The following is a 25419-nucleotide window of genomic DNA, read 5'->3' on the forward strand; positions in this document are numbered from 1 at the left end:
CATTTTCATGGATGACACTGGATGCGTGGATAAAAGGCACATCGAGCACACAGGCTGCCTGACGGACATCCCCCCAGCCTCTGCAGTCCAACATGTCTTCGCCAAAACCCCACTTCACTCTTTTCTCAGCGGTTGGCCCGCCTCCCAATCCGTGGTGAGTTGTCTCTCTTGCGGACGTTTCTGCACGAAAACGAACGCTTTGTCGGAGGAAGGTGGTCATGATCCTTGAAGAGCTCGGCCTCGAGTACGAGCCCATCTACCTCAACACCGGGAAGGGCGACACGAAGCTGGAGTCGTACACGAAGCACAACCCAAACGGCCGCGTGCCCGCGCTTATCGACCACAAGAACAACGATTTTGTCGTTTGGTGCTCTGACGTCTCTGCACATCGCCCATACGTGCACGCTGACTCCGTTTCACAGGGAGTCTTGCGCCATCATCCAGTACCTCGTCGAGAAGTACGACACCGAGCGCAAGATCTCGTTCGCAGGTTTCGAAGACCACATTCTGCTCTCGCAGTGGCTCTTCTTCCAGGCATCCGGTCAAGGGTAGGCACCGTTCGCCTTAACCGTTCGCGTCCCTGCGCACGCTCACTCCATCGCATCGCACAGCCCGTACTTTGGCCAGGCCGGATGGTTCACTTACTTCCACTCCGAGAAGATCCCGAGCGCTGTCGAGCGGTACCGCAAAGAGATCGTGCGCGTCATCGGCGTGCTCGACGCGACGCTCGCGACGCGCCAGTGGCTCGTTGGCGACAAGCCGAGCGCGGCGGACCTGTCCTTCATTCCGTATGTGCTCCTGTCTGTGTGCAACGACGTGTGGCTCACATCGCTGGGCTGGCAGGTGGAACTACTTCGTGGTAAAATACCTTCTTGCCGGCTGGGACGGGCTGAAGGTAGATGAGTTCCCGCATTTCAGGAGGTGCGTCGCGATTGTTGTTGCTGTTCGTTGGAAGTCACCTAACGATAACTAGATGGCACAACGAGCTTCTCGCAAGGCCGGCAGTAGCGAAGGCCATCGCGATGTGGGAGGAGAAACGTAGCGGTTAAAGTAGAGACGATACTAGCGACGAGGTTTCGATGTGTCAGGAAGTTTCCTCCGTTCACTCTATTTGCAGGCATCGTTTGTCGCCGCCACATCGGTGCCGTCATGCTAGTATCAGGGCGACGTTTTTTGGAATGGATGCATTCGTTCGCGTTACTACTGATCATGCAGTGCGCGCGGTCCGAGCACGCGTGACGTTTGCGATATCATAGAGTCCGCTGTCCAACGCGTCGCCTCGCGAGTGGGGTGTAATCTATGTAACCTGTTGCATACGGGTTACTAATCCAAGTCTTGATGCATGCACAGGACGCGCCAGGAGAAGATAGAAGAATCTGGTTACTTTGACCCACTATACTGTAGGTACAGGACATACCCGCGCGAGCAGTACGAAGTATAGCAAAGAAGATGACTAAGTCCGTGCATCCCCAATAAGTAGTCTCCTTATCTATCTGGATCTCCAGGAGGCGAGCCTGCTCGCGTAGAGTGCGAGGCTGACGGCGGGACGCGCCCGGTGGGTCTTGCGGAGTCGACTCCAGCGTCGTGTGCGCGCTCAGGCAGCACGGACGAGGACGGCGTTGATGCTGCGGGACAGCGTCGACCGCGGACTTGACTTGCGTGCAGGCGATGGTCGCCGCGCGAGTGTATGTTTGAAGGAAGGGGGCTGGGCTGGCTCGGGGACGACGCCCGCGAGCGGCGCGCGCGCTCACGGCTTGAAGTACTTCTTCAGGCCGCCCTTCGTTGACGTCTTCTTCTGCCCGTTGGAGGGACGGAGAACGTGCCGTGCCTCGTCGTATAGCCCGTAGGTGTCGCGCGGCGACTGGGCGGAGCCAAAGAGCGCGAATGCGTTCGGTGCCGCGGGGGCCGCGAAGGAGTAGGTGTCGACGGTGGTGTAGGCCATTGCGGATGAGGTGGACTCGAGGATGTGTGCGAGTGTATATGCGAGTGGGGGTCGAGTGGACGCTGGACGATGCGCAGGATGATGACTACTTACCCTCCGCTGTCCGTGTCTTAAGTACACACTTGCTCACGAGTCACGACGGATTGCTCCTGGATTGCTTCTGGACGCGAACGATAGGCAATCGCGCAGCACCCACAGGAAGTTTCCATTCCGGGCAAGTGTTGGAGGCGGACCAAACAAGTGCACAAAGTGTCGTCCACGGTGGCCGTGTCGCCAGGATACCTAGAGCACGTAAGAGGGAGAAACACTAGGGTAGCAGGGAGGAGAGAGACGTCGACAATGAAGAGTGCAAGAAAGCGCCCGCTGGCGCCTGACGTGTGTTTGGCAATATTTGGCTTGCAGGTGCGCAAACAATCTGGCGCCAATTCAGGCGCAGAGAGAGAATAGGCGTCTTCCGTCAACTTCCTCTCCTCCGTTCCCAGTCACTATACACAACATGCTTGCCAACATCAATATCGAATCGTCCGTGAACCCTTGGTGTATCCGACGTCACTATTGATCATGCATGATATCACAATTAAACCCGCTCAAAGGTAACGTGGTGCTCTGCTTATTTGGGAAGTCCGAACTGCAGACTCTCTCATGGACTACTTCGTGACTGCACTCCGCATGTGCCTCTTCTCGTAATGGCGGACTAAATGTACATAAACACTTCCGTTTCATCCGCGTCTCGCAACGCTAGAGGTGTGGATAAATGCCCGACAGCGGGTTCGGTTTCACCACCCTGCACCCACCATGCTCTCTTCGTGCCACTTCACCCTCTACTCTGCCATTGGCCTCGCTCCAAACCCATGGTGAGCTTTGTCCGCCGTTCATACAACTGACCGCGTCTAACACATGCACATCTAACAGGAAAGTGGTCATAATTCTCGAAGAACTCGGCCTCGAGTACGAGTCCATCTACCTCGACACCGGCAAGGGCGACCAGAAGCTGGAGTCGCACACGAAGCACAACCCGAACGGCCGCGTGCCGACTCTCATCGACTACAAGAACGACGAGTTTGTCGTCTGGTACGATCGCCCTGCACACGGCGTCCCTCGTGAGGCGATCGTGTTGATGCTGTCCAACAGGGAGTCCTGCGCCATCGTCCAGTACCTCATCGAGAAGTATGACACCGAGCACAAGATTTCCTTCGCCGGGCTCGAAGACCGGATCCTGCTCTCCCAATGGCTGTTCTTCCAAGCCTCGGGCCAAGGGCAGGTGCCGTTCACACTCCGTGTCGCCACATGTCCTCACCCGTCGTGTCCCGCAGCCCGTATTTCGGCCAGGCCGGATGGTTCACGTTCTACCACCACGAAACGGTCCCAAGCGCCATCGAGCGGTACCGCAACGAGATCGTGCGCGTCATCGGCGTGCTCGACTCCACCCTCGCGACGCGCCAGTGGCTCGTCGGCGACAAACCGAGCGCGCGGACCTAGCGTTGGTCGTGTGCGTAACCCGGACGTCTTCGAAAGCGTGCGCGACTGACCGGGTTGTACGTAGGTGGAACCGCGCGGCGATCGGCTACGCGCTTCAAGTGGGCTGGGACGGCTTGAACGTGGACGAGTTCCCACATTTTAAGAGGTGCGTCGCACTTCGGCGTACTCGCGGTGCTAGGCCGACCCTACCGCAGATGGCACAACGAGCTTCTCGCTCGGCCGGCCGTGGCTAAGACTATCGCGACGTGGGATAAGAAGGTATAACTTCGAGAGCACTTGCGAAGCTAGCGGTCGACAATCGAGCGTCTAAATAGAGTGATCGCAACGATCCTCAGCTATTTGCATATCTCATAATACGCAGTCGAGTATCACGAAGGTTGCGTTGGATCGTAGCACCACAAACATACACACAACAGATTACTCGGACACAGCATGCTTCCAGAGACGACGATGTGAACGACAGTGACAGTGTAGTATGACAGACAGACAACGTCCAACGGGGGGAGGTGATACAGATCTAAGAGGACAGGATGACGACAGGTGATACGGGCATGTGGACGTGCGAGGGGCATGAATGCAAGAATGGCGAGGGGCGTGGTGCTAGATGGGGAGGGGGTGAGGAGGCACGGGGAACGCTATGAGGTGATGCCGAGCCCAGCGAGCTCCTTCCTGATCTCCGCCTCCGTGTCGATCTTCTTGAGCTGCGTCGCCTCGAGCCGCTCGCCCTTCTGCTGCTTCTCCTTGAGCTCGTCGATCGCCTTGAGCTGCAGCCCGCCATCAGCGACATGTTCCCGCATGGACCAAGCACACGTACCTTCTTGCTCAAGTTCCTGACCTTCTTCGCAGTCGGATCCAACCCGCCGTCCCCTCCGGCGTTGGAGGTACCGACGCCGCGTCGTTGCCGCCGCCTCGCGCCGTTTCCGTTCGCGTCGCCATTTCCGTTCACCGCTGGTCCGTCACCGTTCGTCGCGAGCGTAATGTCGATCGACGGCCGACCCGCATCCGCATCCCGCTCTCTTCTGCCGCCCTCCTTTCCCTCGCCGCCCTTCTCCTTCCCCCCTTGCGTTTGCGTCCCCGCTTCTCCGGGTCGCCCTGCGCGTGCCGCACGGGAGGGCGACGTCGGTGCCCCGGGCACGTGTCTCCGTCCGTTCTGGAAGCGACCACCTGGTGCAGGGCTGCGGCTGAACCGGCCGTTGGGCGTCGACTGTCCGCTCGGCGTGTCGTCTTCGCGCTTGTATGCGTGCGAGGCTTCAAGACCCCGCGCGCCAGGGGGCCGGTACGCCCCAGCAGGCTTCGTCGGAGTAAGTTTCGCGACGGTGACGTGCTCGAGCACACTGGCCGAGGGGGCAGGGGCGGCCGGGATCGCCTGCGGGAACGCGGGCACGGCATCGACGGGGGTTGGCCTCCACGAGGTCTGGTAGAGCTCATCGCAATGCTGGATGTGAACGAGCGGGCCGGTACAATGCCAGATTTTGATGCCATTGTCGACTCGGAGGCGAGGGGAGAGCGTCGCGGTGAGTAGGAAGCGGCCGTCGGGCGACCACTCGCAGTGGGAGGTGTTGGAGGCGTCGATGGTGGTGAGCTTCGTGAGTGTCCGGCGGTCGTAGATGTCGACCTTGCCCGCGAGGTTGCCAAACCCAGCGAGCGCCATCAGTCGACCCTGGGGGTTGAAAGCGATAAAGTTGCAGAACGCAGTGCCGAAGTCGTGGAGGCTGCGCGCGCGCTGATCGAACAGCATCGTCTTGGCCGGCATGACTGCATATACGCGGTAAGAATCCGGTCCTTCCGCAAAAGGAGGAGCTTACAGCCATAGACGACCGAGAACTCTTTCGAGTTGGGACTCCAGGTGAAGTCGTGGACCGGGCCCTCCTTGTCCAGTGTCACCCGACAGTCGAAGTTGCCTGCCGCGCTGAGCAGGTACAGGCCACCGGTTTCACCGTAGTAGCTTTTGTTGGCCTGGTCGACGTCGGTTTGTGTGAGTACGAGGACCTGGGTGCCAAGCGTGTTCCATTTGACCTGGCCACGCTGTGCCTTGAAGAAGGTTTTCTGGCAAGTCGGTTGCGCGGAGAGAGCCAGCAGACTGTACACCTTGACGGTAGCCGGTTGACCCTGCATTACGAATTGTCAACATGATGCCCTCGTGAGTGAAAGCACGTGGACGGGAGTGAGCCTCCATCGGCCATACGTCTAGGGAGGCGCATATACGAGGGTAGGGCAAGGGGTGTATACACAAGCAAGGAGATCGCCGACACACCTTTTTCTCCGCAAAGAAAACGGCCACGGACGGGTTCAGCCCAGGGCTGAGGGTGACAGAGGTCGCACCCTCGACCTTGAGCTTGTCGACCACGCCCTTGGACCACTCCGCGGGGCGGAAGACCTGGATCTCGGAGCCCACCAAGCGAATGGCGTGCGATTCAGAGATCGTATATTGGAGATCCCAGCCATCCTGGCTCTTCTGGGTGAAGGCGAGGAGCTCCTCGCCGGTAGAGGCTGAGAAGATGCGGAGGTTCTTGTACTGGGAGCCGTCCTCGAGCTTTTGGGGCCTCTCCCAGATGGAGAGGTACGTGCCGCGGGGGGAGAAGTTGATATCAACAACGTTAGGCAGCTGGAGGTCCTGGACGAGCTGCGCGCCCTCGGCCTGGAAGATGCGGACGCCAGTGGGGATGGCGTAGGCGAAGAGGCGGCCATCGGCGCTGTACTGGTACGTCCGGGCGGCGACCTCGGGGGCCTGGAAGCTGTCGATGGCGTCGTAGCTGGGGCTCCCACCGACGAGACCGAACGACTTCTGCGCGCGGACTGTGCGGGCGGGGGTCAGCGCGGGGGGCGGGGACTCGGGGCGGGGACTGACAAGCGTACTGCTGGGACTGCTGGGAGGCCATGGTGCGTGCAAGAGGCGGCGAGAGAAGCAAGTTAATGCCTCAGACGGGGCGGGCGGTGAGGGCGAGGTCGAAAGCGTTCACTCTGCTGATTTCCATCTCGAAAAATGGTCTACGGCCGCTGAGATAAGCCTCCACAGGGTTAGGGCTTGTGGCCCCGCGTCACTCGCGGTTGTCGCGGCGCGCGTTCTGCTCGCCGCTCCCACCATCCTGGTTGTCCTCCACTATCTCTCCCTCTAGACGTGCTTCACCATGGGCTCCGGATCTGACCCCCTCCTGCTACTGCGTAAGGCTATCAAGGCTAAGAAGACCATCACCTACAAGAATGCTCGGCGTCCACATCCTCGTTCCCCGAGGCCACCCATCTCGCGCTCTCCTCCTCGATTACCGTCCCTAAGACCGCCCCTACAAGACTACGGCGACCAGGCTCCACTTCAACCGACCCCCAGAGCAACCCGAATGACTTTGTCTCCACGGGCGCGGTCTACCTCGCATGGCTTCTACGCGATGTGTCCGTAGCGGAGTACATGAAGCAAGTTCGGGAGAATGGCCTACCGACAGGTTTCGTCAGTGTAACGGAGAGGAAGAATGTCGTCGACTGGCTGGAGGACAAGACACAAAACCTCCCCAACCTGGTATCTGCTGAACGTGAGTATCTCACTTCAAGTGGCTCGTTTACCCTGTTTGAGAGCATATACCTGTTCTACGCACGCCTGCCGCCCATGATACACAGAGTGTTCGAATGCGCATCCTGTCGTTCTTCGTTTGTGTCACCGCGCGGCAGAACAGATGGTTGCGCATAATCTTTTGCATTTACCTACTATAGGCTGGTAGCCATAACTGCAGTGCGCTCACCCGCCCACAGCTGTTTCTACAACACCGCCCGGTACACCTCCCCAAGTCCGAGGAGGAGCACCCCTGCCGACCCCTTCGTCTTCTCATCGGATATCTGAGTCGACTTCAAGTGCTTTGAAGCGAAGATATGTCGCGGACACGGCCGATATTGAAGTGGTCAAGAAGATCAAGCAGAACGAGATTGAGCTCCAGGACCGGAACACGGTTCTCCGGGGAATCAAGCCAAACGTGAGCGGCCCTCGCATCGTATGAGTTCGTTCCAGTCGGTTTACCTCTGTCCTAGAATTTCCACTCCCTCAAGGAGTCGTTCGCAGAGAGACTCAAGAAGCTCAAAGAAGGGAGCAAGGGTGGCGCTTCCTTGTCGGCGTCCTCTAGCGGTGGTGAGTTTCTCTCCGCATGCCTCTGGAGCATTAGCTAATTTATATGTGAAGATCTCAAGATGCAGCCCAAGAAAGCCAGTGAGTGATCCGATATGCATTCAGATGACATACATTAACCAAATTTGCAGAGAACTACTACCCCATCATCATGATCTCCTCGTCACCTACATCCCTTGTCACGATGCACAACGTAAAAAAATTCCTCTCAGAGGCCGTGTTCGAGCCCTCACAAGACGCGCGAGCACGTGCGACCTCAGAGGGAAACGCGCGCCCTGAGGACATGATTCCCATCTACCGGAAGCGTACGATAATTGACTCTTCTGGGCGTGAGACCGAAATCCAGGCCAGGTCTGTTCCCCCACGCCTTCTCTTTTTAATCACTAGCGCTGATTACATACACACGATTCCTAGATACTTCGTTGTCGACAGCACGGAAGCACTTGCCAAGTTCGGGCCCGACGCGTGGGACCGTGTGGTATGCGTTATGACCACGGGTCAAGCTTGGCAGTTTAGACCATACAAGTGGACCGAGCCGAAAGCCCTGTTCCACCACGGTACGCTGCACCACGCGACATCTCGGAGATCTGCGAGCGAGGCGGCTGACTAGTGGCTGCGCAGTCAAAGGGATCTACTTTACGTGGACGAACGACCCTCAGAACACGAAGATCAAGGACTGGAATGTCACCGAGCTTAAGGTGTGTCCCTATTCTATCGACCGCGCCGCTGGTGGCTGACTCTTCTCAAGATCGATCCACACCGCCGCCACGTGGACAAATCCGTTGTGGCCCATTTCTGGAGGATTCTGGATCAGTGGACGAGCGCAAACAAACCATCACTCGTGCAGGGTTAACCCCGCTCCCACTCGCCATCGCTGTGCTTCTGTGTTTTGCTGATTGTATTGTTTAGTACCCGAGTAATCGCTACGTTTGGATTCTGCTGTGACATCCCATCACACCGCATCGACGATCGAGATCCGCCGCGCGCCCGTGATAATGTTATTCAAGAGCAAACATACCCTTCCGGAGCTCTCCTCCAGACACAGGTTCACCAGATGCTCCGCCGGATCCAGCTCGACGCTGAACGACCCCAGTCTCCCCGCGTGGCCGAGCTCCAGCCCGTCAATGTCGTCATCTCCATCCCCACCGTCGAGCACCCCGAGTACGCTGAGCGGGAGGGAATATGTCTGGAACCGGACGTACATCGACCCGTTCCGCGCCTCGGTGCAGTCCCATATCGCCCGTCGGAGCCCGACTGCCCCCAGACCCATGCACCCCACCTCAGCAGCGAGCGAGAACGGGTACGGGACCTCGCGGTGCGCTATGGCTGGCTCAGGTGCCGCGTCGCCCCCGTGCCCGCCGCGGACGGTGAGGATGTGGAGGGCGTGCGGTCCGGCAACGACAAGCGGCCGCGTGCCCCAGGTGGCGGGGCTGATGCGGTAGATGCCCGCGCCGACGTCGCACTCCCGGCTCCAGAGCGGGCGCACGGCGTGCACCGAGGGCTCCCGTGCGGCCTCCGTGCCCTCGGGATCCGCGCGTTCGAGCGGGGGGATGGCGTAGACGGCCAGCCCGGCGTGGTACGCGAGCAGGAGGAGCCTCTCGGAGAGCACGGAGATGGTGAAGTCCTCGTCCGCCTGGCCGGTGGCCGCGCCGGCCGGGATGTCAGGTGAGTGGATGACGTCCTCAGCGGAGATGACTGCCCTGGCGCGGAAGCGAGGAACGAGCGACTGAGACAGGTGCTAGTCTACGGCGGGAGGAGCGGCGGAGAGCAGACGCCCACGGCTTGCCTCCAACCACGACGCTCCTCCCGCCGCATCGTCCGCCTCCTTCCTCCCTCTCTCCTCCATCGCCTTTCCTCCGTCAGCTCGGCAAGTTCTTTCGACCCTTTGATCATGCCCCTCTCGGACGATCAGCAGAATGCGATCCTCGGGATCTTGGGTCCGCCTCCCCCTGATCCAGGCAACGAGGTTGCCCCTGACTACGCCGCGGACCAACATCAAGTTGAACGCCAAGATCTCATCGACCACAGGACCTGCGCGGACCATGCTGGCGCTGCGGCCATGCTCCGCACCGTTTGGACTTTGGGCAAGCCGGCACGCCAGGCTGCGTGGGACGACTATCAGGCACGTCTCGCTCTCCTCGAGGATCTCGACACCTTGCAGCCCCCCTCCCGTGGACCCTCCCCACCCCCTGAAGGCCCTCCCGCTCGCTCCCGATCCCGCGGGCGTACCCGGACACGCACAGGGCCGACGACCAATGCCATGGGCTCGACGTTCGACAGCACGTTGCCCGTGATCGACACCCTCGACAACCCTTCCTCGTTCGCCATTGCGCAACTCGCGAAAGGCGACTACGTCTTCATGTGGTATTTCTCGGCAGATGGGATGAGGGACCAGGGAGGCCAACGCTTCGCTCAAGCGATCGGCCAGTCAACGTTCAGCCTCGAAGGAACCCTCGACACCACAACCAACACCGTCAACTGGTCCCGAGCCCCGACTGGGGCGAAGCGCAGCACCAACGAAGTTCGCGACGCCGACATCACCTTTGAACAGTTCGTCGAGGCCAAGCACACCCTCTGCGCACAGTATGAGGCTGCAGTCGCCGATGGCAAGCGCGTCTACTCTGATCAGTTCGTACGCATGTGCCGGAAGCTTTTTGGGTTCGTCGAGCAGCACAGCCTGCGCAAGCACGACCCTGCTTTGGGCTGGAAAGCCTTGGCGTCGTACGTCGAACGGGTTCGCATCAATATCCATCAACGGCTGGTCCGGAAGGAGCCACTCCCAGACTTCGGTGTCCTCGACGATCGCCGCATCGAGACCATTCACCGCGAGCTGTCCATCCAGCAGATGGCATCCATGCGGGCCGCACATCTCCAAGAGCTAGAGTCCGTGCGAAGCTCTTCTACTTCGCGCTCGCGCTACAGCTCCCCCACCCCAGGGCAGTCACACGGTCCCAAAACTCGCTCCACACGAGGGGCCGAGGCATCCTCTTCCGCCGGCACCTCGGTTTTTGTCCCCGGCCACGCGTCCTCGACCAGCGCGTGCGCCGTGTGTCTCGGTCGACACCACCACAACGCTTCTACCTGCGCCGCAACCGAGCTGCACCACGCCCCCGGCACACCCACGTTCGTCAAGCGTGGGGCGGATGGCCGCGGTTTCTCCACCTCCAGCGGTGGTCAGATCTGCCTCCGCTACAACCTGCCGAAAGGATGCCCGAACAAGGACCCTTCCAAGTGCCGACCCCACGTCTGCAGTGGTTGCGGGTCAACCGCTCACTCCGCTCAGTCTTGCCATCTGTCACGTGCGCCAACACAACAGTAGCCCACTCAATGCAGACGAGTGGGAGCGGGAACTCCGTACCTTCGGACTCCTCGACCGCTACCCCACGCTGCCTCTCTCAATTCGGCAGGGGTTTATCGTCGGCATTCCAACAATCTCCATGCAGTTCACACCACCTAATCGCCCCTCGGTCATCGACCACGCCAACCACCTGGAGGAAATCGTGAGCAAAGAGCGCAGGCTCGGCCGTTACCTTGGACCATACACCTCTGACGAAATCCAATCCGTTCTCGGCCCCTTTCAAACGTCCCCTCTGTCCATCATCCCTAAACCGCACAAGCCAAACTCGTTCCGCCTCATCCAGAATTTCTCCTTCCCACACGAGCCCCGCAACGGTGTCTCCTCGATCAACTCGGCCATGGACGCCAGCTCATATCCTTGCACCTGGGGTACGTTCTTCGCTGTCGCGCTCATGTATGCCATGCTTCCCCGGGGTCACAAGCCGCTGTCCGTGACGTCCGCGATGCGTATCGAACTATCCCTTTACACCACTCGCAGCTCGCAGGCACTGTTGTCCGCACAGGTGACAACTCCTTTGAGGTGGACACCTGCGCAGCATTCGGGTTATGCTCTTCCGGGGGGGTTTATGGTTTTGTTGCCGACATTGCCTGCGAGATTTTTCGCGCCCACGGCCTTGGCCCTGTCCTTCATTGGGTCGATGACCACTTCTGGGCACGAGTTCTTGTGTCCTGGCTGGCTGAAGCAAACATGCGCCGCGCCGCTGCGCGTGACCGCATCCGGAGTCGAGGCGCCCGTCGGACGCGAGGGGGACGTCTCTGGTGGTCAGGGGATGCGCTCCCTGATGGTCGCATCGAGGAATTCATCGAGGACTTCTGCTGCCCACTCCGGGATCATTCCACATCTTCCCTTCGCCCTGACGCTGATGCGTCCTATGCCTACTCCTTCGCAGACATTGATCGCGTGTCGCTTCCACTCGGTTATGTCTGGGCGCCGGAGAAAGACCAGCTTTGGTCGTCCACACTGGACTATACCGGCCTGTCCTACGATTTCGCTCGTGGCACTGTCGCTCTCCAGCCTTCAAAGCGGGACAAATATCTCACCGTGCTGGACCTTTTCCTGGCCTCCCCTGCGCCGGCTCACAACCTCGACGCCATCCAGAGCCTCTATGGCAAGCTCAATTTTGCATGCTCCACAATTCCTGATGGACGCGCTTACCTTACGGGACTGGAGGTCGCAATTTCCAACGGATCTGACCGTCCTCACGTCGCACGGCACCTCCCCAGATTCGCGCTCGACGACCTCCGATGGTGGCATGCTCGACTTCTATACGGCAACATCGAGCGTCCAATCCCTGTCCCGGTCGAGGTCTTTGACCTCCTCGCATACTCCGATGCATCCTCCGGTGTCGGAATCGGGATCGTCATCCAAGGCCGTTGGCGTGCATGGAGAGTCCTTCCCGACTGGAAGCAAGACGGCCGTGACATCCAATGGCTCGAAGCCGTCGGGTTCGAACTACTCGTTCTTGGACTTCTACAGCTCCCCGACCTCCCACCCAACGTGGCCGCCCATGGTGACAACACAGCCGTCATCGGCGGATGGCGCAAAGGACGCCAAGCGAACCGCTGGGTCAATGCATGTTTCCGCCGACTCAATGTTGTCCTTGCAGCCGCACGTGTCGCGATCCATGCGCGCTACGTTGCCAGCGCTGCGAACCCTGCCGACGACCCGTCTCGTGGAATCTACGGCCCAACTAGCCTCCTCCTGCCACCCATCCGACTCCCCGACGCGGTCTCTAGCTTCTTCGCCGACTGGAACGCCCCGCCGCAACCCTCAGAGCTCGCCGCACCAGCGCACGCACTCCCCAAACCTCCACGGGACCCCGCCCGCGCGCTCGACGCTGACCGTGCAAGCTCCGAGCGCACTGCCCACATCCTCGTCAACAGCCCTGCCTTCTACTGGGACGAACTCAACGCGTTTTAATCGTGTCCTTCCACCTCGCCCTCACGTGTTCCCTCGGCCCTACGCCCCCGACCTGTCTCCTCGCCCTCATCCATGCCGTCCACATGTCGCTGCCAGTTCGCGACTGACCGCCTGGTCCCCATCCACGTCATCTCTGGTGGTCACCGACGGGCCCGTGATAAGCCCACCTCGTGCGGTTGACGTGCTTTCGCGCGCATTCGACACCTCTACGGCGACTACCTACGGCTCCGGTCTTCTACTGTTCCACATCTGGGCTGACACCCACGACGTACCTGAGCATTTGCGCGGTCCCATACCTGAGCCAGTCCTCCTCGATTTCCTCCAATCACTCATTGGCTCGTACTCCAAGTCCGCTGTCCGCAACACGTTCCATGGCATCGAAGCTTGGCACAAGATCTGGCAACTCCCATTCTCGTTTGACTCTCAGACCCGCTCGCTGCTCCTCCGCTCCGCAGAAGACTCTGCCCCAAGCACCTCGTCTAAGTCCCGCCGTGATCCTTTCTTACTTGAACACCTCGCCCGCTTGTTCCCTCTGTTCGACACCAGCTCGTCCCTCGACCTTGCCTGCCGCGCTGCACTTTCAACAATCTTCTGGGCAACCGCTCGTAACGGCGAGTTCCTACTACAAAGCCAGAAATCTTTCCACCCGAAAAACCACGTGCAGCTCTCTAACGTCTCTTTCAACACGCGAGATGGTGGCGTTATCGTATGCACCATACACCTCCCACACACAAAGACCCATCGTTTCGACGGTGAGGATGTTTATTTTGCCTCCCAACCCATGCACGATCCGGTCCGCGCCCTCCGTGAACACATCGCCTTCAACAAGCCCGGAAAGGGTGAAGCACTCTTCTCACACACCATCCGCAGCTCCCGTCGCCCGCTCACGCTCCGGGCCTTCACGGTGCGAATCCGTGCTCTCGCCGCGGAGTTCAACTTCGGCACCCCTTCCGGCCACAGCCTGCGCATTGGCTCCCTCCTCTGCTACGCCCTCAACGGTTTCTCTCTCGCCGATTGCATGGTCAAGGGGCGCTGGCACTCTCAATCCTCTTTCCAGCTCTACCTGCGCAAGCACGCAGACGTCCTCCAGCCCCACCTTGTTGTGCTGCCACACGTGTGGGACGACATCCAGCGCGCGATGATGCAGGTCCGTTGTCCCTCTGCTCCTGTCTTCTTTGGGAGTCGTCAGCCTCGCCCGACGCGTCGCGCCGCTCCTGCCCCGTAATGGGACTCGTAGCTCACCCTCCTCTCTCACAGAGCCAAGCTCAGGTTGTGCCTCAGAGCACCGCGAGCTCAGCGGAGCCCGCGCACGCCGCGCGCGGGGATCTCAGCCACGCGCGCTAACACGCGCCGCGTGCGCGCTGCCGCAGAGCACGCGATCCGCTCTTGTCCCATTTGGTGTCCTTCCCACTGTACTACTACCACGAAATACATTTCGCCCGCGCACTAGCTGGCGCGTCCACCATAGAGCGTCCAGAGCCGGACGCCGTAGATGACTGCCCTGGCGCGGAAGCGAGGAACGAGCGACTGAGACAGGTGCTAGTCTACGGCGGGAGGAGCGGCGGAGAGCAGACGCCCACGGCTTGCCTCCAACCACGACGCTCCTCCCGCCGCATCGTCCGCCTCCTTCCTCCCTCTCTCCTCCATCGCCTTTCCTCCGTCAGCTCGGCAAGTTCTTTCGACCCTCCCACCCTCTGCCTTCTCTTTGTTTTGTCTCTGCCCTTTTTGTTTGGCAGGCCTTTGCTTTGCCCTGTGTTCGGGACTCGTAGCTCACCCTCCTCTCTCACAGAGCCAAGCTCAGGTTGTGCCTCAGAGCACCGCGAGCTCAGCGGAGCCCGCGCACGCCGCGCGCGGGGATCTCAGCCACGCGCGCTAACACGCGCCGCGTGCGCGCTGCCGCAGAGCACGCGATCCGCTCTTGTCCCATTTGGTGTCCTTCCCACTGTACTACTACCACGAAATACATTTCGCCCGCGCACTAGCTGGCGCGTCCACCATAGAGCGTCCAGAGCCGGACGCCGTAGACGGAGATCGGGCGGGCACGTACCGACCAGGGCCCGATGTTCAGCGCCAGCTGCGGCCTGGAGGCGCCGATGCGGCAGACGTGGAGGACCATGTCGCCCCCGCCGCTCTCGAGGCCGTAGACGAGGAGGCGGCCGCCGGACGCGCAGCACCACACGGAGCCGGTGACGGACACCCTGCCCATCGGCACGAGCGTGGGCGCGGGGCCCGTCGTGGCGACGTGGTACGCGTATATGTTGCACTGGCTGCGGGGCGTTAGCGTGGGCGCACGACGTGGGCGACCCACTCACTTGTACCGGACGCCCATCTGGAGGATGATGAGGTCTTCGTGCTCGCCAGAAAGCGACAGGCGGGAGCTCAGGTAGAAGACAGACTCGTCCTCGGTCGGCGCGTGGGCGAACGTCGCGGTGGGCTGAGGCGCCCCGAGCTCGTGCAGCTGCAGCGAGCCGTCGTGGCGGACGATGACGAGCCACGTTCCGCCCGCGACGAGGCTGACGTGCTCGACAGTGCGGTCGCAGTGGTAATCCGTGACCTGGCGGGGGCGGTACTCGGGCGCGTGCCAGAGGCGGTCCAGCCGAGCCGAGCGCAGGACGGACGCGCGGAGCTCGTCGGGGCCCATCGTGGGCAGCCTGCGGAAGAGCTGCGGCTGGGGGAAGCGGGCGAGGATGCGGAGAAGGGCGCGGTGCCAGATCGTGCGGTCCCCCATGAGTTCTTGCAGCGCACGGCACGTCTGGGGGGAGTGAGGAGGGTGACGGGGCGTCGGTGAGGAGCACAGCGTGCTTACCGCGCAGACCCGAACGACGTCGCGGACACTGAGGAGGCGGAAGATGGAGAGCTGGACATCGTAGGGCAGCCGATGCATGGGGTCTTCCTGTAGCCGTCGGGCTGTCGGCGTGCCCTGCGGGGAGGCGGAGGAGGAGGCGGAGGCAGGAGGACGGCGGGGGAGTGTGCGTTTATCTGGACTATCAGCCGCTCGAAATCCGACAATCGTTGGGCGTGGCCGTCCCACGGCGGGACATGACCCCACGGCGAGGAAGAGCACTCTCCGCGGCCATGAGCCCAGACCGATGACGACGTCGCCGACAGGGCAGCCAGTGGCAGCGTGCCGGCGGACCATGGCAGGCATGTGGGAAGCTGTGGAGTGGGCTTGTTCCGGGATGGCTTGTGAGGCCCAGCACTCCGTTTGGGAAAGGTCCGGAACGCGCACATGCCGTCGACGGGCCCATTTACCAACATCCTCGCGCGAAAAAGCGAGTCTTGTCCAGGAACCACGGAAGGCCAGGATAACCTTTCTTGCCTCGGGTGTTTCACGCGCGGCAAGTGCCGTGTCCTTTCCGCCCTGGCGTGCGCTTCTATCTTTGCGGCCCGGAGGCCTAAACTGTTCTTTGCGCGTGGTCAGCCTCGTGCAGTGGGCGGCTTTCGCCAGGGGGTTCAATTGCGCCCTGGGGTTATGGGAATTTAACACGAATCGAGTCGGACGATGGGGTCATGGGTTACGCCCTATCTGAGGGCCGCGACAACTGTCAGGGGATTCAAACGAGGGGAGGAGCTTCCTGAAGAAGGGGCGAAGTTATGAACCAGTGCGGCCGACTCGGATGAACGCACCTTGCCGATGTTGGCTCGGAGGCGACCTTGGGAGCCGGATTGTCCAGTGCTCGAGGCAAAGGATAGTAAGCATCGAGCCCGGTGTTTTTTTTTGACTTTGATAATCTGCACAAATTGGTGTCGGTCAGCGCGAATTCTGCAACCAGCTGCTTGTGAACACTGGTTACCACCTGCCATGGATCGACAGTGTTGGTTACCTATGGTTGAGGCTGGTTGAGGCAGCGACTGTAAGCAGTCGGAGTGATGCAAGACTGATGAACGATACGCCGCTTACCTCTTTGTGAAGACCGCAGTACATAAGTAGTTGTGCTGTTCAAGTTTGGACTTGCATTGTCCTGAGAAAGCAAGAATGGCCCGGCGGGATACGAATTATGGGGCTAGCGCGGGGAGATAAGCCCACCCAAAAGGCAGATAAGGCCCAGCTTCGCACGTTTTGATGACTGATCGGCCGCCCTGGAGGTATATATTCTCCCACCCGGCTTCAACGCGACGTCCAGCGAGTCCCGACCAGTCCGAGCTCCCAAGAGACCAAGGGAAATGGAGCCGACTGAAGACAGCCCCCTTCTTCCCGGGGGAGCTGCAGCCTCTGAGGCCGGGCGAACCACCGATCCGGAGCTCTTGAAGCACGATCTGCTGTACCAACGCTTCAAGCCCACCGAAAAAAGAGTCATCGTCGCCCTCATCTCGTGGGCCGGTTTCATTCCGTGTAAGCACTTCGCCGCTTTTTCACCCGCCTGAGAGCTCTTCTCATCTTAACTCTCAATAGTTCTTACGTCGGGTTCGTTTATCCCTTCGATCCCGCAAATTGCGCGCGACTTGGACACGACTGGCCCAGTAATCAGGTTGGCCATTCATGTCTTTTGAGTGGCGATATTTTATTGATGCGCACTCGCCCTTGTCAGCCTGGCCGTCAGTCTCTCGCTGGCCACCGCGTCGCTCGGCGGTCTCACCTGGGCATGCTACTCTGGGGGCTGTGAGTCATTCTGATCGGAGCCCCGCACCTCCGCCCTGACTCGAACCTGCGGTCCCGCTCAGTCGGACGGCGCTTCGTATACCTCCGCTCTTTACCATGCATGTGCATCGGCTCGGCTGGCGTAGCAATGTCGCGCACTATCCCCGAGCTCATGTTCTGGCGCGTCGTCCAGGCATTCGGCGCCTCCAGCGGCATGTCTGTCGGTGCCGGGGTCATCGGCGACATCTACAGGCTCGAGGAGCGTGGTACTGCCATGGGTATCTTCTTTGGGGTTGGTGCCGCTTTCTCCGTATGTACTGCGAGGCTCTGCGCTAACGTTTGAGTGGGTAGGCAACACTCGTCGGACCTGCAGTTGCGCCGCTCATGGGCGGAATAGCGACGCACTACGCGTCTTGGCGACACGCCCAGTGGGCCCTCATGGTCATGGGTCTCATGGCACTCATCCCAGTATACCTCTGGCTGCCGGAGACGCTCAACCCGGAGAAACTGGAGCGGGTGAAGCGGGAGCGTTTGAGCATATTCTCGATGAACCCGTTCGCCAACCTCTTGGTCTTGCGCAGTCCTAACATTCTCCTGCTTGTGAGTCACTCTTTTTTTTGGGCTGCCGAGGTCTCTCAATTCTGTCAATAGACATTAGCGGGCACCGCAGCACTGATCACCGACTTCGGTGAGTACTGTCCGCCGTGTGAACTTGGAAGAATCCTGACTTGGCATAGTCATGATGGTCCCTCTGGCTTACACGATCGTGGGTGGTGCTTTTTTTCGTTCGTGTGTGGCGTTGAATATCCCTTCGGCAGGGGAAACAATATGGAATCACCAACGAAGCTCTTATTGGCGCCTTCTTCCTGCCCACTGGCGCTGGGAACTTCAGTGCGTTTCTCATTATCTGTCCGTTGGCCGAATTAGATCTTAGAGCTTACTTTCTCCCCAGTCGGTGCTCCCATTGCGGGCCGTCTCTCCGACTGGACTGTCGTTAAATGGCGAAAGGCCAGAGGAGGAGTCTGGGTCCCGGAGGACCGTCTGCGCGCGTGTATCTGGGGCTCGGCTGTCTTCGTGCCCCTGTCTGTGTTGCTGTCCGGCCTGACGACCACGTTTGTCCCCGGCACTCCCGGGATCGTTCTGAACCTCGTGTGGCTGTTCATGAACGGCATCGGCGTGAGTCCGGGAGTTGCTGCATGCCGCCCGACGAAGGAGCTGATCACGGCTCGCGCCCTAGGTCGACCTGGTGCTCACCCCGATGTCGTCGTACTACGTCGACATCATGCACTCGCGCAGCGCCGAGACCTTCGCAGCGAGCGCGTACGTCCGCGCGTTGAACGGCTGTCTGTGGGACTACCTCTGACTATGGCGCCGTCTCTTTAGGTCGTTCCGGGCGTTGATCATCGCGTTCGTGACTGCGGGCACGTTGCCTCTGATCGACACGGTCGGCGTGGCATGGACGGACGCGATCTTCTCCTTCGTCGCGTGGATCGGCTTTGGGTGAGTGGGCTTTGCGTTTAGAGCAGCGACTTGTTTCTCACCGGGGGTGTGCAGCATCACCATGCTGGTGATTTGGTATGGCGACCGCATGCGGGCGTGGTTGGACCTCGGCTTCACCACCACGGACCGGGACAACTGATCCGACACGGGCCGAGCTGGTAGTATGTGATACAATGTGCAGCCTTGGACGACTCTCGTGACTAGATTTAGACACATGGTGACATTCTTGGCGATTGTAGGATTGTACACTCAGGGGGCTATCGACATAGTGTACCTGTAGCAGTAGAGGTATACAGTGCATCACGACAAAACGAACTTTCAGTGCCCGTCTCCCATCGATGCTTAGCTCCCTTTGTCGCGACTTCGAGCACAGCGTTTGGGTGCTCCCCGCAGTGCAGACTTCAAGCCTCAAAGACTGTGTGGAGCGTACGACGAGACCACGGGAGTAGAGAAGGCTCCCCAAGTCGGCGGTCCATGAATTTCACTGCGTACTAGAATTCGATACCGATCAGTCGACTGGCGGTGGAGTGAGTCGAAGAGGTTCGCTTATTGGAACTTGAGACAGGTGCGCATGGATCCCACGGATGAAGTTGGTCTGGATCATTGCCGCCGGTTTGTTTGCCCACCTGCAAGCCAAACACTGCCAAACACTCGTCTGGCGGGCCGGAGGGCGCCTTGTCGCACTCTTCATTGTCGACGACGTCCTCCTGCCTGCTGCTGGTGTCTCTCCCTCTTACGTGCTCTGTATCCTGGCGACACGACCACCGTGGACCACACTTTGTGCACTTGTTTGGTCCGCCTCCAACACTTGCCCGGAATGGAAACCTCCTGTGGGCGCCGCGCGATTGCCTCTCTCTCGCGTCCAGAGGCAATCCAGGAGCAATCCGTCGCGAGCAAGTGTGTACTTAAGACACGGACAGCGGAGGGTAAGTAGTCATCATCCTGCGCATCGTCCAGCGTCCACTCGACCCCCCACTCGCATATACACTCGCACACATCCTCGAGTCCACCTCATCCGCGATGGCCTACACCACCGTCGCCACCTACTCCTTCGCGGCCCCCGCGGCACCGAACGCATTCGCGCTGTTTGGCTCCACCCAGTCGCCGCGCGACACCTACGGGCTCTACAACGAGGCACGTCACGTCCTTCGCCCGTCGAACGGGTGGAAGAAGACGTCGACGAAGGACGGGCTGAAGAAATACTTCACGCTGTGAGCGCAAGCGCGCCGCTTGCGGGCGTCGTGCCACCTTCAAACCCACACTCGCGCGGCGACCATCACCTGCACACAAGTCCGCGGTCGACGCTGTCCCGCGGCATCAACGTCTTCCTCGCCCTCGCGTCCGTGCTGCCCGAGGCGCACACGACGCTGGAGTCGAATTTGCAAGACCCACCAGGCGGCGCGCATCCTGCGCGTCCCGCCGTCAGCCTCGCGCTCCGCACGAGCAGGCTCGCTCCTGGAGATCCAGATGGATACGGAGGCTACTTCTCGGAGATCTACGGACTCGCGCATATACTTTGTTATACTTTGTATCGCTCGCGCTGGCATGCTGAAGTAACAAGATTATTCTGTCTTCTCCTTGCGCGTCCTGTCCATACAGCAACACTCGGATTTGAACCTGAAACACGGATGCAACAGGTTGCGTAGAATACACCCACCCATGCGGCGGCGCGCGGGACGGCACAAATGGAGATGTTTGCTCGCGCCAGGCGACCAAACAAGCCACAGACTCGTGGGCGCCTGCGACCACGGCGGCGCGGTCCGCACGTGTTGCTCCTAGCCACATCATTGACAGTACGGTCAGCTTCTCACATTATGTGCAATCACCCCAGTGACAAGAACACAATATCACAGCATGCCACCGTCGACGTCCTTCCCTTTCATGCCTTCGCGGGATCCATTCCTGCTGCGGATCGTGCTTCGCTCTCAGGACTCTCGGATGCTGCCATTCGCGAATGGGTCGTCGCCAAGGCAGAGGAGTACCGCGAGATCGCGCTATCTCTCCTGTCCCTCCACAACTCAATCACGCCGATCCATCGCGCTTTCCCGGCGGAACTCCTCTCCGAGGTCCTTTCATACTGCTGGGACGACATGCGCAGTGTGCGCCTTATGCACGTCTGCCGTCGCTGGCGCGCGACAGCACTGAAAACCCCGCAATTGTGGGCCGAAGCCGCCGCAGCTCCGGGCATCCAGCTCACATTCAACAAGGCCAGGATCGAGGCGCAGTGTCAAACCTGGAGGAGGTCCGCATCTCGTTTGCGGCTACCGCGATAGATTGTCGTCTCCGGAACCGCTGCGCCTCAAATCCATTTTCTCCCCAATGCCCTCTGCCGAACACTCTGGTCGCACACCTCCCGACTCGTCGATTTTTCGTCCGCCTCCAAAGCGCCGCGCAGCTCAAGTCACTATGCGTGCTTCTTTCCAACGGCGTCCCAACCTCAACGTTCTCGGTATCGCGTTTCCCGGATATTCAGGCATGTACCAAGAGTGGCTGGCGCCAGACGACGACATCGATGAGGGCGAGGCCAACAGAGCCTCTTCGAGGAACTCGTCAGTTGGAGCTCGGGTGTTCAAGGCCTGATCGCAGACACTCCTCGTCTCCGGACGCTTCGATGCGTTCCGATCGATTTCGTGGCTCACTTCGCTTGCCCCACCGTGCGCGACATGTGCGTCACTCCTGCGGTATTCAACCCGGATCACTTGGAAGGCTTTGTTCACGCGCTGAAGACTACCCCGGACCTCACGCGCCTCGATCTGTGCATGGAGAACAGGAACAGATCCCGGCTGAGACCGGGCAATTATGCTCCCGGGTGGAAAGCCAGCCCTGTCGACCTTCCAGCGCTGCGGACGCTGGTCCTCACCCTCGACAGCAACTTGAAGACGGCGAAGTATCTGGACCTCATCTCCCTTCCGTCCTCCGTCGACATCAACTTCGTGCAAAGCGACCTTGGCCTTTCGGACCTGTACCGATACCTCCCTTCTCGCCACACCCCGCTCATCCAATCTCGAGTGCGGTCCGCAAACGCCGTGCACATCTGCGACTCTTACGACCGGTGGAAGACCCCCACTATCGTCGTCACGACGTCGAAGGACGACGAGGAACCCGTCCGCTTCACCCTCACTGCTCCGAGGTTGCACGCCATGCCCTATCTGCCCCCGCTCGAGCTCATCGAGACCTTCCGCGCCACGGGCGCGCCCGTCACCCACCTCGTCTTCCACCAAAACTGGGCGATGAAGACTCCCGGAACCGGGCCGTCGGAGTTCTTCCGCGGCGTTCCCGCACCTCACCTCGCTCGACCTCGCCGGCCCTCGCACGCACTGCGTCATCAGGCGCTCCAGCGCCCGGACGTCGACGGGTCCCCGACGCGCTCGTGTGCCCGCGGCTGAAGACGCTCAAGGTCGCGTTCGCGCTGAACTGCGGGCACGGCAAGTCGGCGTCGCACGAGGCGTGGGTGGCGCTGCGCCGGGGGCGGCTGGCGGGGTGGAGGAGACGGTGCTCCGCGGGATTCCGGCGCGGGTCGCGGCGCTGGTGAAGCCGCTGGAGTACCGCGCGAAGCGTGGGCTCCGGTTGGCGCGGCTGGAGTGGGAGGACCGGGAGTGGGACCCGACGTTGAGGCTGGATTTCCCGCCGTCGGCGGCGGTGAGGACGTACGTGCCGAGCCCTGAGTTGTTCGATCAGGAGGAGCTCGAGAAGCTGGTGGACGGGCCAGTCGTGTTTGGGGGATTCACGTATCAGGAGACAAATGAGTAGAGGGTGTGTTATTGCCTGGACGGATGAATGTACTTTACGACTTGTTATGCACGGGTGCTCCGATGTGCTCCGCCCGACAAAACACTCTGCAAGGCCATGCATACACCTATCTGGCTTGCCCGTACTTGATCAGATTGCGAGGTGGGAACGGAGTGACCGCGATGCGGCGGACATCGAGCGCAATGCGGACGCCATCGCCCGCGTCGATTTCGGCGTGCACGACAGAACACGCCCTCCGCACCTGCAGCGCCGACGAGCGCAAGGTCCTCCAACCCGCTCGACGTCGACCCGCCCTTCGCCGCGGCCCTCGCCTAGTACGCGGTGCCCGACGTCGATATCCGGTTCGCATGCTAGCTGCCGCGCACGCCAGCGTCGCCAGAAACAAAGGACACGAAGTCACCAATCCGACGCCGGACGCCGTGGATGTGGAGAACGTTGCCGCTGCGCATGTCCGCGCCCGCTCATCAACATTGCGAACCGACTGTGGAGCGGATGGGCCGCGGGCGGCGCTGGGAGTATCGCTGTTGAAGACTCTTCGGTGGTCGGAGCGCAAGGCCGTGCGAGCGCATCCGCGGCGTCGAGACGGAGATGGAGAGGGTGCGCGAGATTCGGCCGATGGTCAAGTGGACGTTGGGTCATTCGAGGTGCGCGGGCGCAACACGGCGTTGCTTAACTGGGAATTGGAATTTTTTCAAGTAGTGGTCACAGTCAATTAGTGCATGTGGCGAGGATGAGCGTATGCTGTCTTACACCCTGCTATTGATCCACGGACACGACTAGTCTAGTTAAGACAGCGCAACGTCACTGTCCGAATCCCCCCACTCTTCGAGTCGCTGTCGTGCGTGTGACGGGTCGTCATAGGCTCGGAGCTCCTGGGGGCTGACCTGGTAGGTAACCCCGCCGAACACGACCAGCCCGTCGACCAACGTCTCGAGCTCCATCTGGCGGAACAGCGCCGGAGGCGGCACATACGTCCTAACGACCGCGGTCGGAGGGAACTCGAGCCGGAGCGCATCGTCCCACTCCACCACTCGCCACTCGAGCCGCTCCAGGCGAAGACCGCTCGATGCTCGGTCGCGCAGCGTCTTCACGAGTGTTGCAAAGTCGTCTCGGACGCCCATCGCGATCTTCTCCTCCCACTCCGCTGGGCTGGCTTCGATCATCTTCTGAACCGAGCCGCGCTTCCGAGGGAATGCGACGACGAGGGTGCGTAGATGCTGAGAGATAAACGGATAGTCGCCGTCCTCAGACTCCTCCTCGGATTCCGGTCCAGATAGCGCCCACAGGGCACGCGAGACGCTTTCGCCAGCGACGTCAAGGGACGTGAGATTGGGGAAAGCGTGGAGGATTTCGACGAGTTCGGAATAGATTCCGTCTTCGTTCTGGTGGACGACAAGCCGCGTGATATTGGCACCGTGCTTGTCGAATACGGAGGCGCAGTCCAGTTTGACCGGCCCTGCGTCCCATCTAAATGTTGCGAGTTCGAGTCGAGCGAGCGCGACGTCGTCCTTGAACGTAGCGACCTCGATGATCTTCCAATTATTGCCGGGCTCGCAGTCGCAGATGCGAGCCATGTTCGCGTTCTGGATGCGTTCCGTGAGCTTCACGTTCCTGCGGACCAAACGTGGTAGTGTCGTGTTTTTCGCGATGACTTCGATGATGATGGGAAGGGGGCATAAGAGGGAACGGAGGTAGAGACGCGACGCAGGATATATATCAGCGTTGATAACGACGGTTTGCAAGGCGGGCACAGTGGTTACTGAATCGACCCTGCTCCATGTATGCGAATTGAAATCGGGAAGATGGCTCTCGACCGGATCTCCATCGAGCTGTTCACTCTCATACGTAGTGAAGTCTTTGCCCACAATCCAGAATTTGAGTCGCTCAAGCGCGGGACACCGAGTCAGCGCTTTGGCGAAGCTGTTCAGGTGGTCGTCGGTGAACTGCGCGGGGGTGACGCACACATCGCGGAGCGTAGGAGTGGTGAAGTACGGAAAGAGGTCGATGGGGATGCACCGGATGGTGTGGAGGCGAGGAAGGGCTACAGTGTCAAGAACCGGGCCTCGTACGCTTTCGCTCCACTCCCATAGATCTTCCGCAAGCTCCTCGTGGATTTTGGTTCGGGCAGTGGGAGTGGGGCCAAAGTCGTCGTCGTGTGCGTCCTCGCGGAGCGGCAGCCAATCTTCGTACATCCCCACGTAGCCCGGAAATGTAACGCCGAGCACTTCGAGATTGGGCGCCCCCGAGTTGAGGAACTTGCACAGAGTGGAGAGAGAGGATGCACCGTCCAGGCGGACGTAAAGATCAACGAGGCGGGCGGCGTGCGGGGCTAGCGTGCTGGCGAAGTGATCGGGGAAGTGGTAAACTTTGAGGCGAAGAGGTTGAGGAGAAGATCGTGCGAGGGCAAAAGCTGAAAACTCGCGGCGGCTATATCTACAGCTCTGGTGTTGGGAGAGCAGCTTTCCAGGCGCGGCGAGGGCAGCGGTCCAGAGGCTAGGAGTCTTGAGGGCGATTGAACGCCAGTGGCGGCAGACATGGGCGATGGCGATACTTTGAGGGTCCATCCAACAGTGTGAAAAGATCTCGGAGAGAACTTCTGTGGGGAAGGCGCGGTGGATGGGAGCGACGGCGTTGAAGATGGAGAGGAGGGCGAGGGCGATGTTGCGGTACTCTTGGGCGCGGGTGAGCACCCATGCGCGGACGGCGTCGTCGGAGAGACCGGCCAACGCAGCATGGTCTGCAGCAGGAATTGAGCATGAGGGGATGGGGACGGCAACAGTCAT

General features: G+C 60.4%; 11 protein-coding genes across 11 annotated transcripts; 6 read left to right on the forward strand and 5 right to left on the reverse strand.

Moving 5' to 3' along the window:
* Positions 1-92: 92 nt before the first annotated feature.
* Positions 93-1049, forward strand: BXZ73DRAFT_81382 (glutathione S-transferase C-terminal-like protein; the record flags this gene model as incomplete). Its single annotated transcript, XM_048023488.1, has 6 exons — positions 93-154; positions 209-367; positions 423-548; positions 612-788; positions 844-921; positions 974-1049. 6 exons carry the CDS (start codon positions 93-95, stop codon positions 1047-1049), a joined length of 678 nt encoding a protein of 225 aa, XP_047872899.1.
* Positions 1050-1747: 698 nt separating this feature from the next.
* Positions 1748-1942, reverse strand: BXZ73DRAFT_54403 (uncharacterized protein; the record flags this gene model as incomplete). Its single annotated transcript, XM_048021161.1, has 1 exon — positions 1748-1942. The coding sequence occupies one exon, from the start codon at positions 1940-1942 to the stop codon at positions 1748-1750; it is 195 nt and encodes a 64-aa protein (XP_047872900.1).
* Positions 1943-2737: 795 nt separating this feature from the next.
* BXZ73DRAFT_92644 (thioredoxin-like protein) lies at positions 2738-3685 on the forward strand (the record flags this gene model as incomplete). The annotated part of the gene is made up of 6 exons (XM_048026436.1): positions 2738-2796; positions 2855-3013; positions 3074-3199; positions 3256-3384; positions 3486-3566; positions 3616-3685. The coding sequence occupies 6 exons, from the start codon at positions 2738-2740 to the stop codon at positions 3683-3685; spliced, it is 624 nt and encodes a 207-aa protein (XP_047872901.1).
* A 371-nt stretch (positions 3686-4056) lies between these two features.
* Positions 4057-6300, reverse strand: BXZ73DRAFT_106239 (translation initiation factor eIF-2A; the record flags this gene model as incomplete). The annotated part of the gene is made up of 5 exons (XM_048016556.1): positions 4057-4185; positions 4236-5176; positions 5227-5530; positions 5676-6217; positions 6270-6300. The coding sequence occupies 5 exons, from the start codon at positions 6298-6300 to the stop codon at positions 4057-4059; spliced, it is 1947 nt and encodes a 648-aa protein (XP_047872902.1).
* A 249-nt stretch (positions 6301-6549) lies between these two features.
* On the forward strand, positions 6550-8382 carry BXZ73DRAFT_92646 (RNA polymerase II-associated protein; the record flags this gene model as incomplete). The annotated part of the gene is made up of 9 exons (XM_048026437.1): positions 6550-6583; positions 6622-6945; positions 7163-7380; positions 7436-7532; positions 7584-7610; positions 7661-7880; positions 7944-8086; positions 8151-8227; positions 8278-8382. 9 exons carry the CDS (start codon positions 6550-6552, stop codon positions 8380-8382), a joined length of 1245 nt encoding a protein of 414 aa, XP_047872903.1.
* Positions 8383-8481: 99 nt separating this feature from the next.
* BXZ73DRAFT_106241 (uncharacterized protein) lies at positions 8482-9344 on the reverse strand (the record flags this gene model as incomplete). The annotated part of the gene is made up of 2 exons (XM_048016557.1): positions 8482-9255; positions 9309-9344. 2 exons carry the CDS (start codon positions 9342-9344, stop codon positions 8482-8484), a joined length of 810 nt encoding a protein of 269 aa, XP_047872904.1.
* Positions 9345-14854: 5510 nt separating this feature from the next.
* On the reverse strand, positions 14855-15691 carry BXZ73DRAFT_28309 (uncharacterized protein; the record flags this gene model as incomplete). Its single annotated transcript, XM_048017751.1, has 3 exons — positions 14855-15074; positions 15120-15559; positions 15614-15691. Coding segments are annotated over 3 exons (738 nt in total), but the record flags the coding sequence as incomplete, so codon positions are not given.
* Positions 15692-16971: 1280 nt separating this feature from the next.
* On the forward strand, positions 16972-19025 carry BXZ73DRAFT_106244 (MFS general substrate transporter; the record flags this gene model as incomplete). Its single annotated transcript, XM_048016558.1, has 12 exons — positions 16972-17140; positions 17201-17276; positions 17337-17407; positions 17470-17678; positions 17738-17986; positions 18038-18074; positions 18124-18152; positions 18205-18277; positions 18339-18562; positions 18624-18706; positions 18770-18886; positions 18941-19025. 12 exons carry the CDS (start codon positions 16972-16974, stop codon positions 19023-19025), a joined length of 1422 nt encoding a protein of 473 aa, XP_047872906.1.
* An 881-nt stretch (positions 19026-19906) lies between these two features.
* BXZ73DRAFT_54399 (uncharacterized protein) lies at positions 19907-20101 on the forward strand (the record flags this gene model as incomplete). The annotated part of the gene is made up of 1 exon (XM_048021160.1): positions 19907-20101. One exon carries the CDS (start codon positions 19907-19909, stop codon positions 20099-20101), a length of 195 nt encoding a protein of 64 aa, XP_047872907.1.
* A 638-nt stretch (positions 20102-20739) lies between these two features.
* Positions 20740-21063, forward strand: BXZ73DRAFT_36303 (uncharacterized protein; the record flags this gene model as incomplete). Its single annotated transcript, XM_048017881.1, has 1 exon — positions 20740-21063. A coding segment is annotated over one exon (324 nt), but the record flags the coding sequence as incomplete, so codon positions are not given.
* A 3777-nt stretch (positions 21064-24840) lies between these two features.
* Positions 24841-25419, reverse strand: BXZ73DRAFT_54392 (uncharacterized protein; the record flags this gene model as incomplete). The annotated part of the gene is made up of 1 exon (XM_048021159.1): positions 24841-25419. A coding segment is annotated over one exon (579 nt), but the record flags the coding sequence as incomplete, so codon positions are not given.

This window comes from Epithele typhae (assembly GCF_022376455.1).
Source record: "Epithele typhae strain CBS 203.58 chromosome Unknown BXZ73scaffold_79, whole genome shotgun sequence".
Lineage (NCBI taxonomy): Eukaryota > Fungi > Basidiomycota > Agaricomycetes > Polyporales > Epitheliaceae > Epithele > Epithele typhae.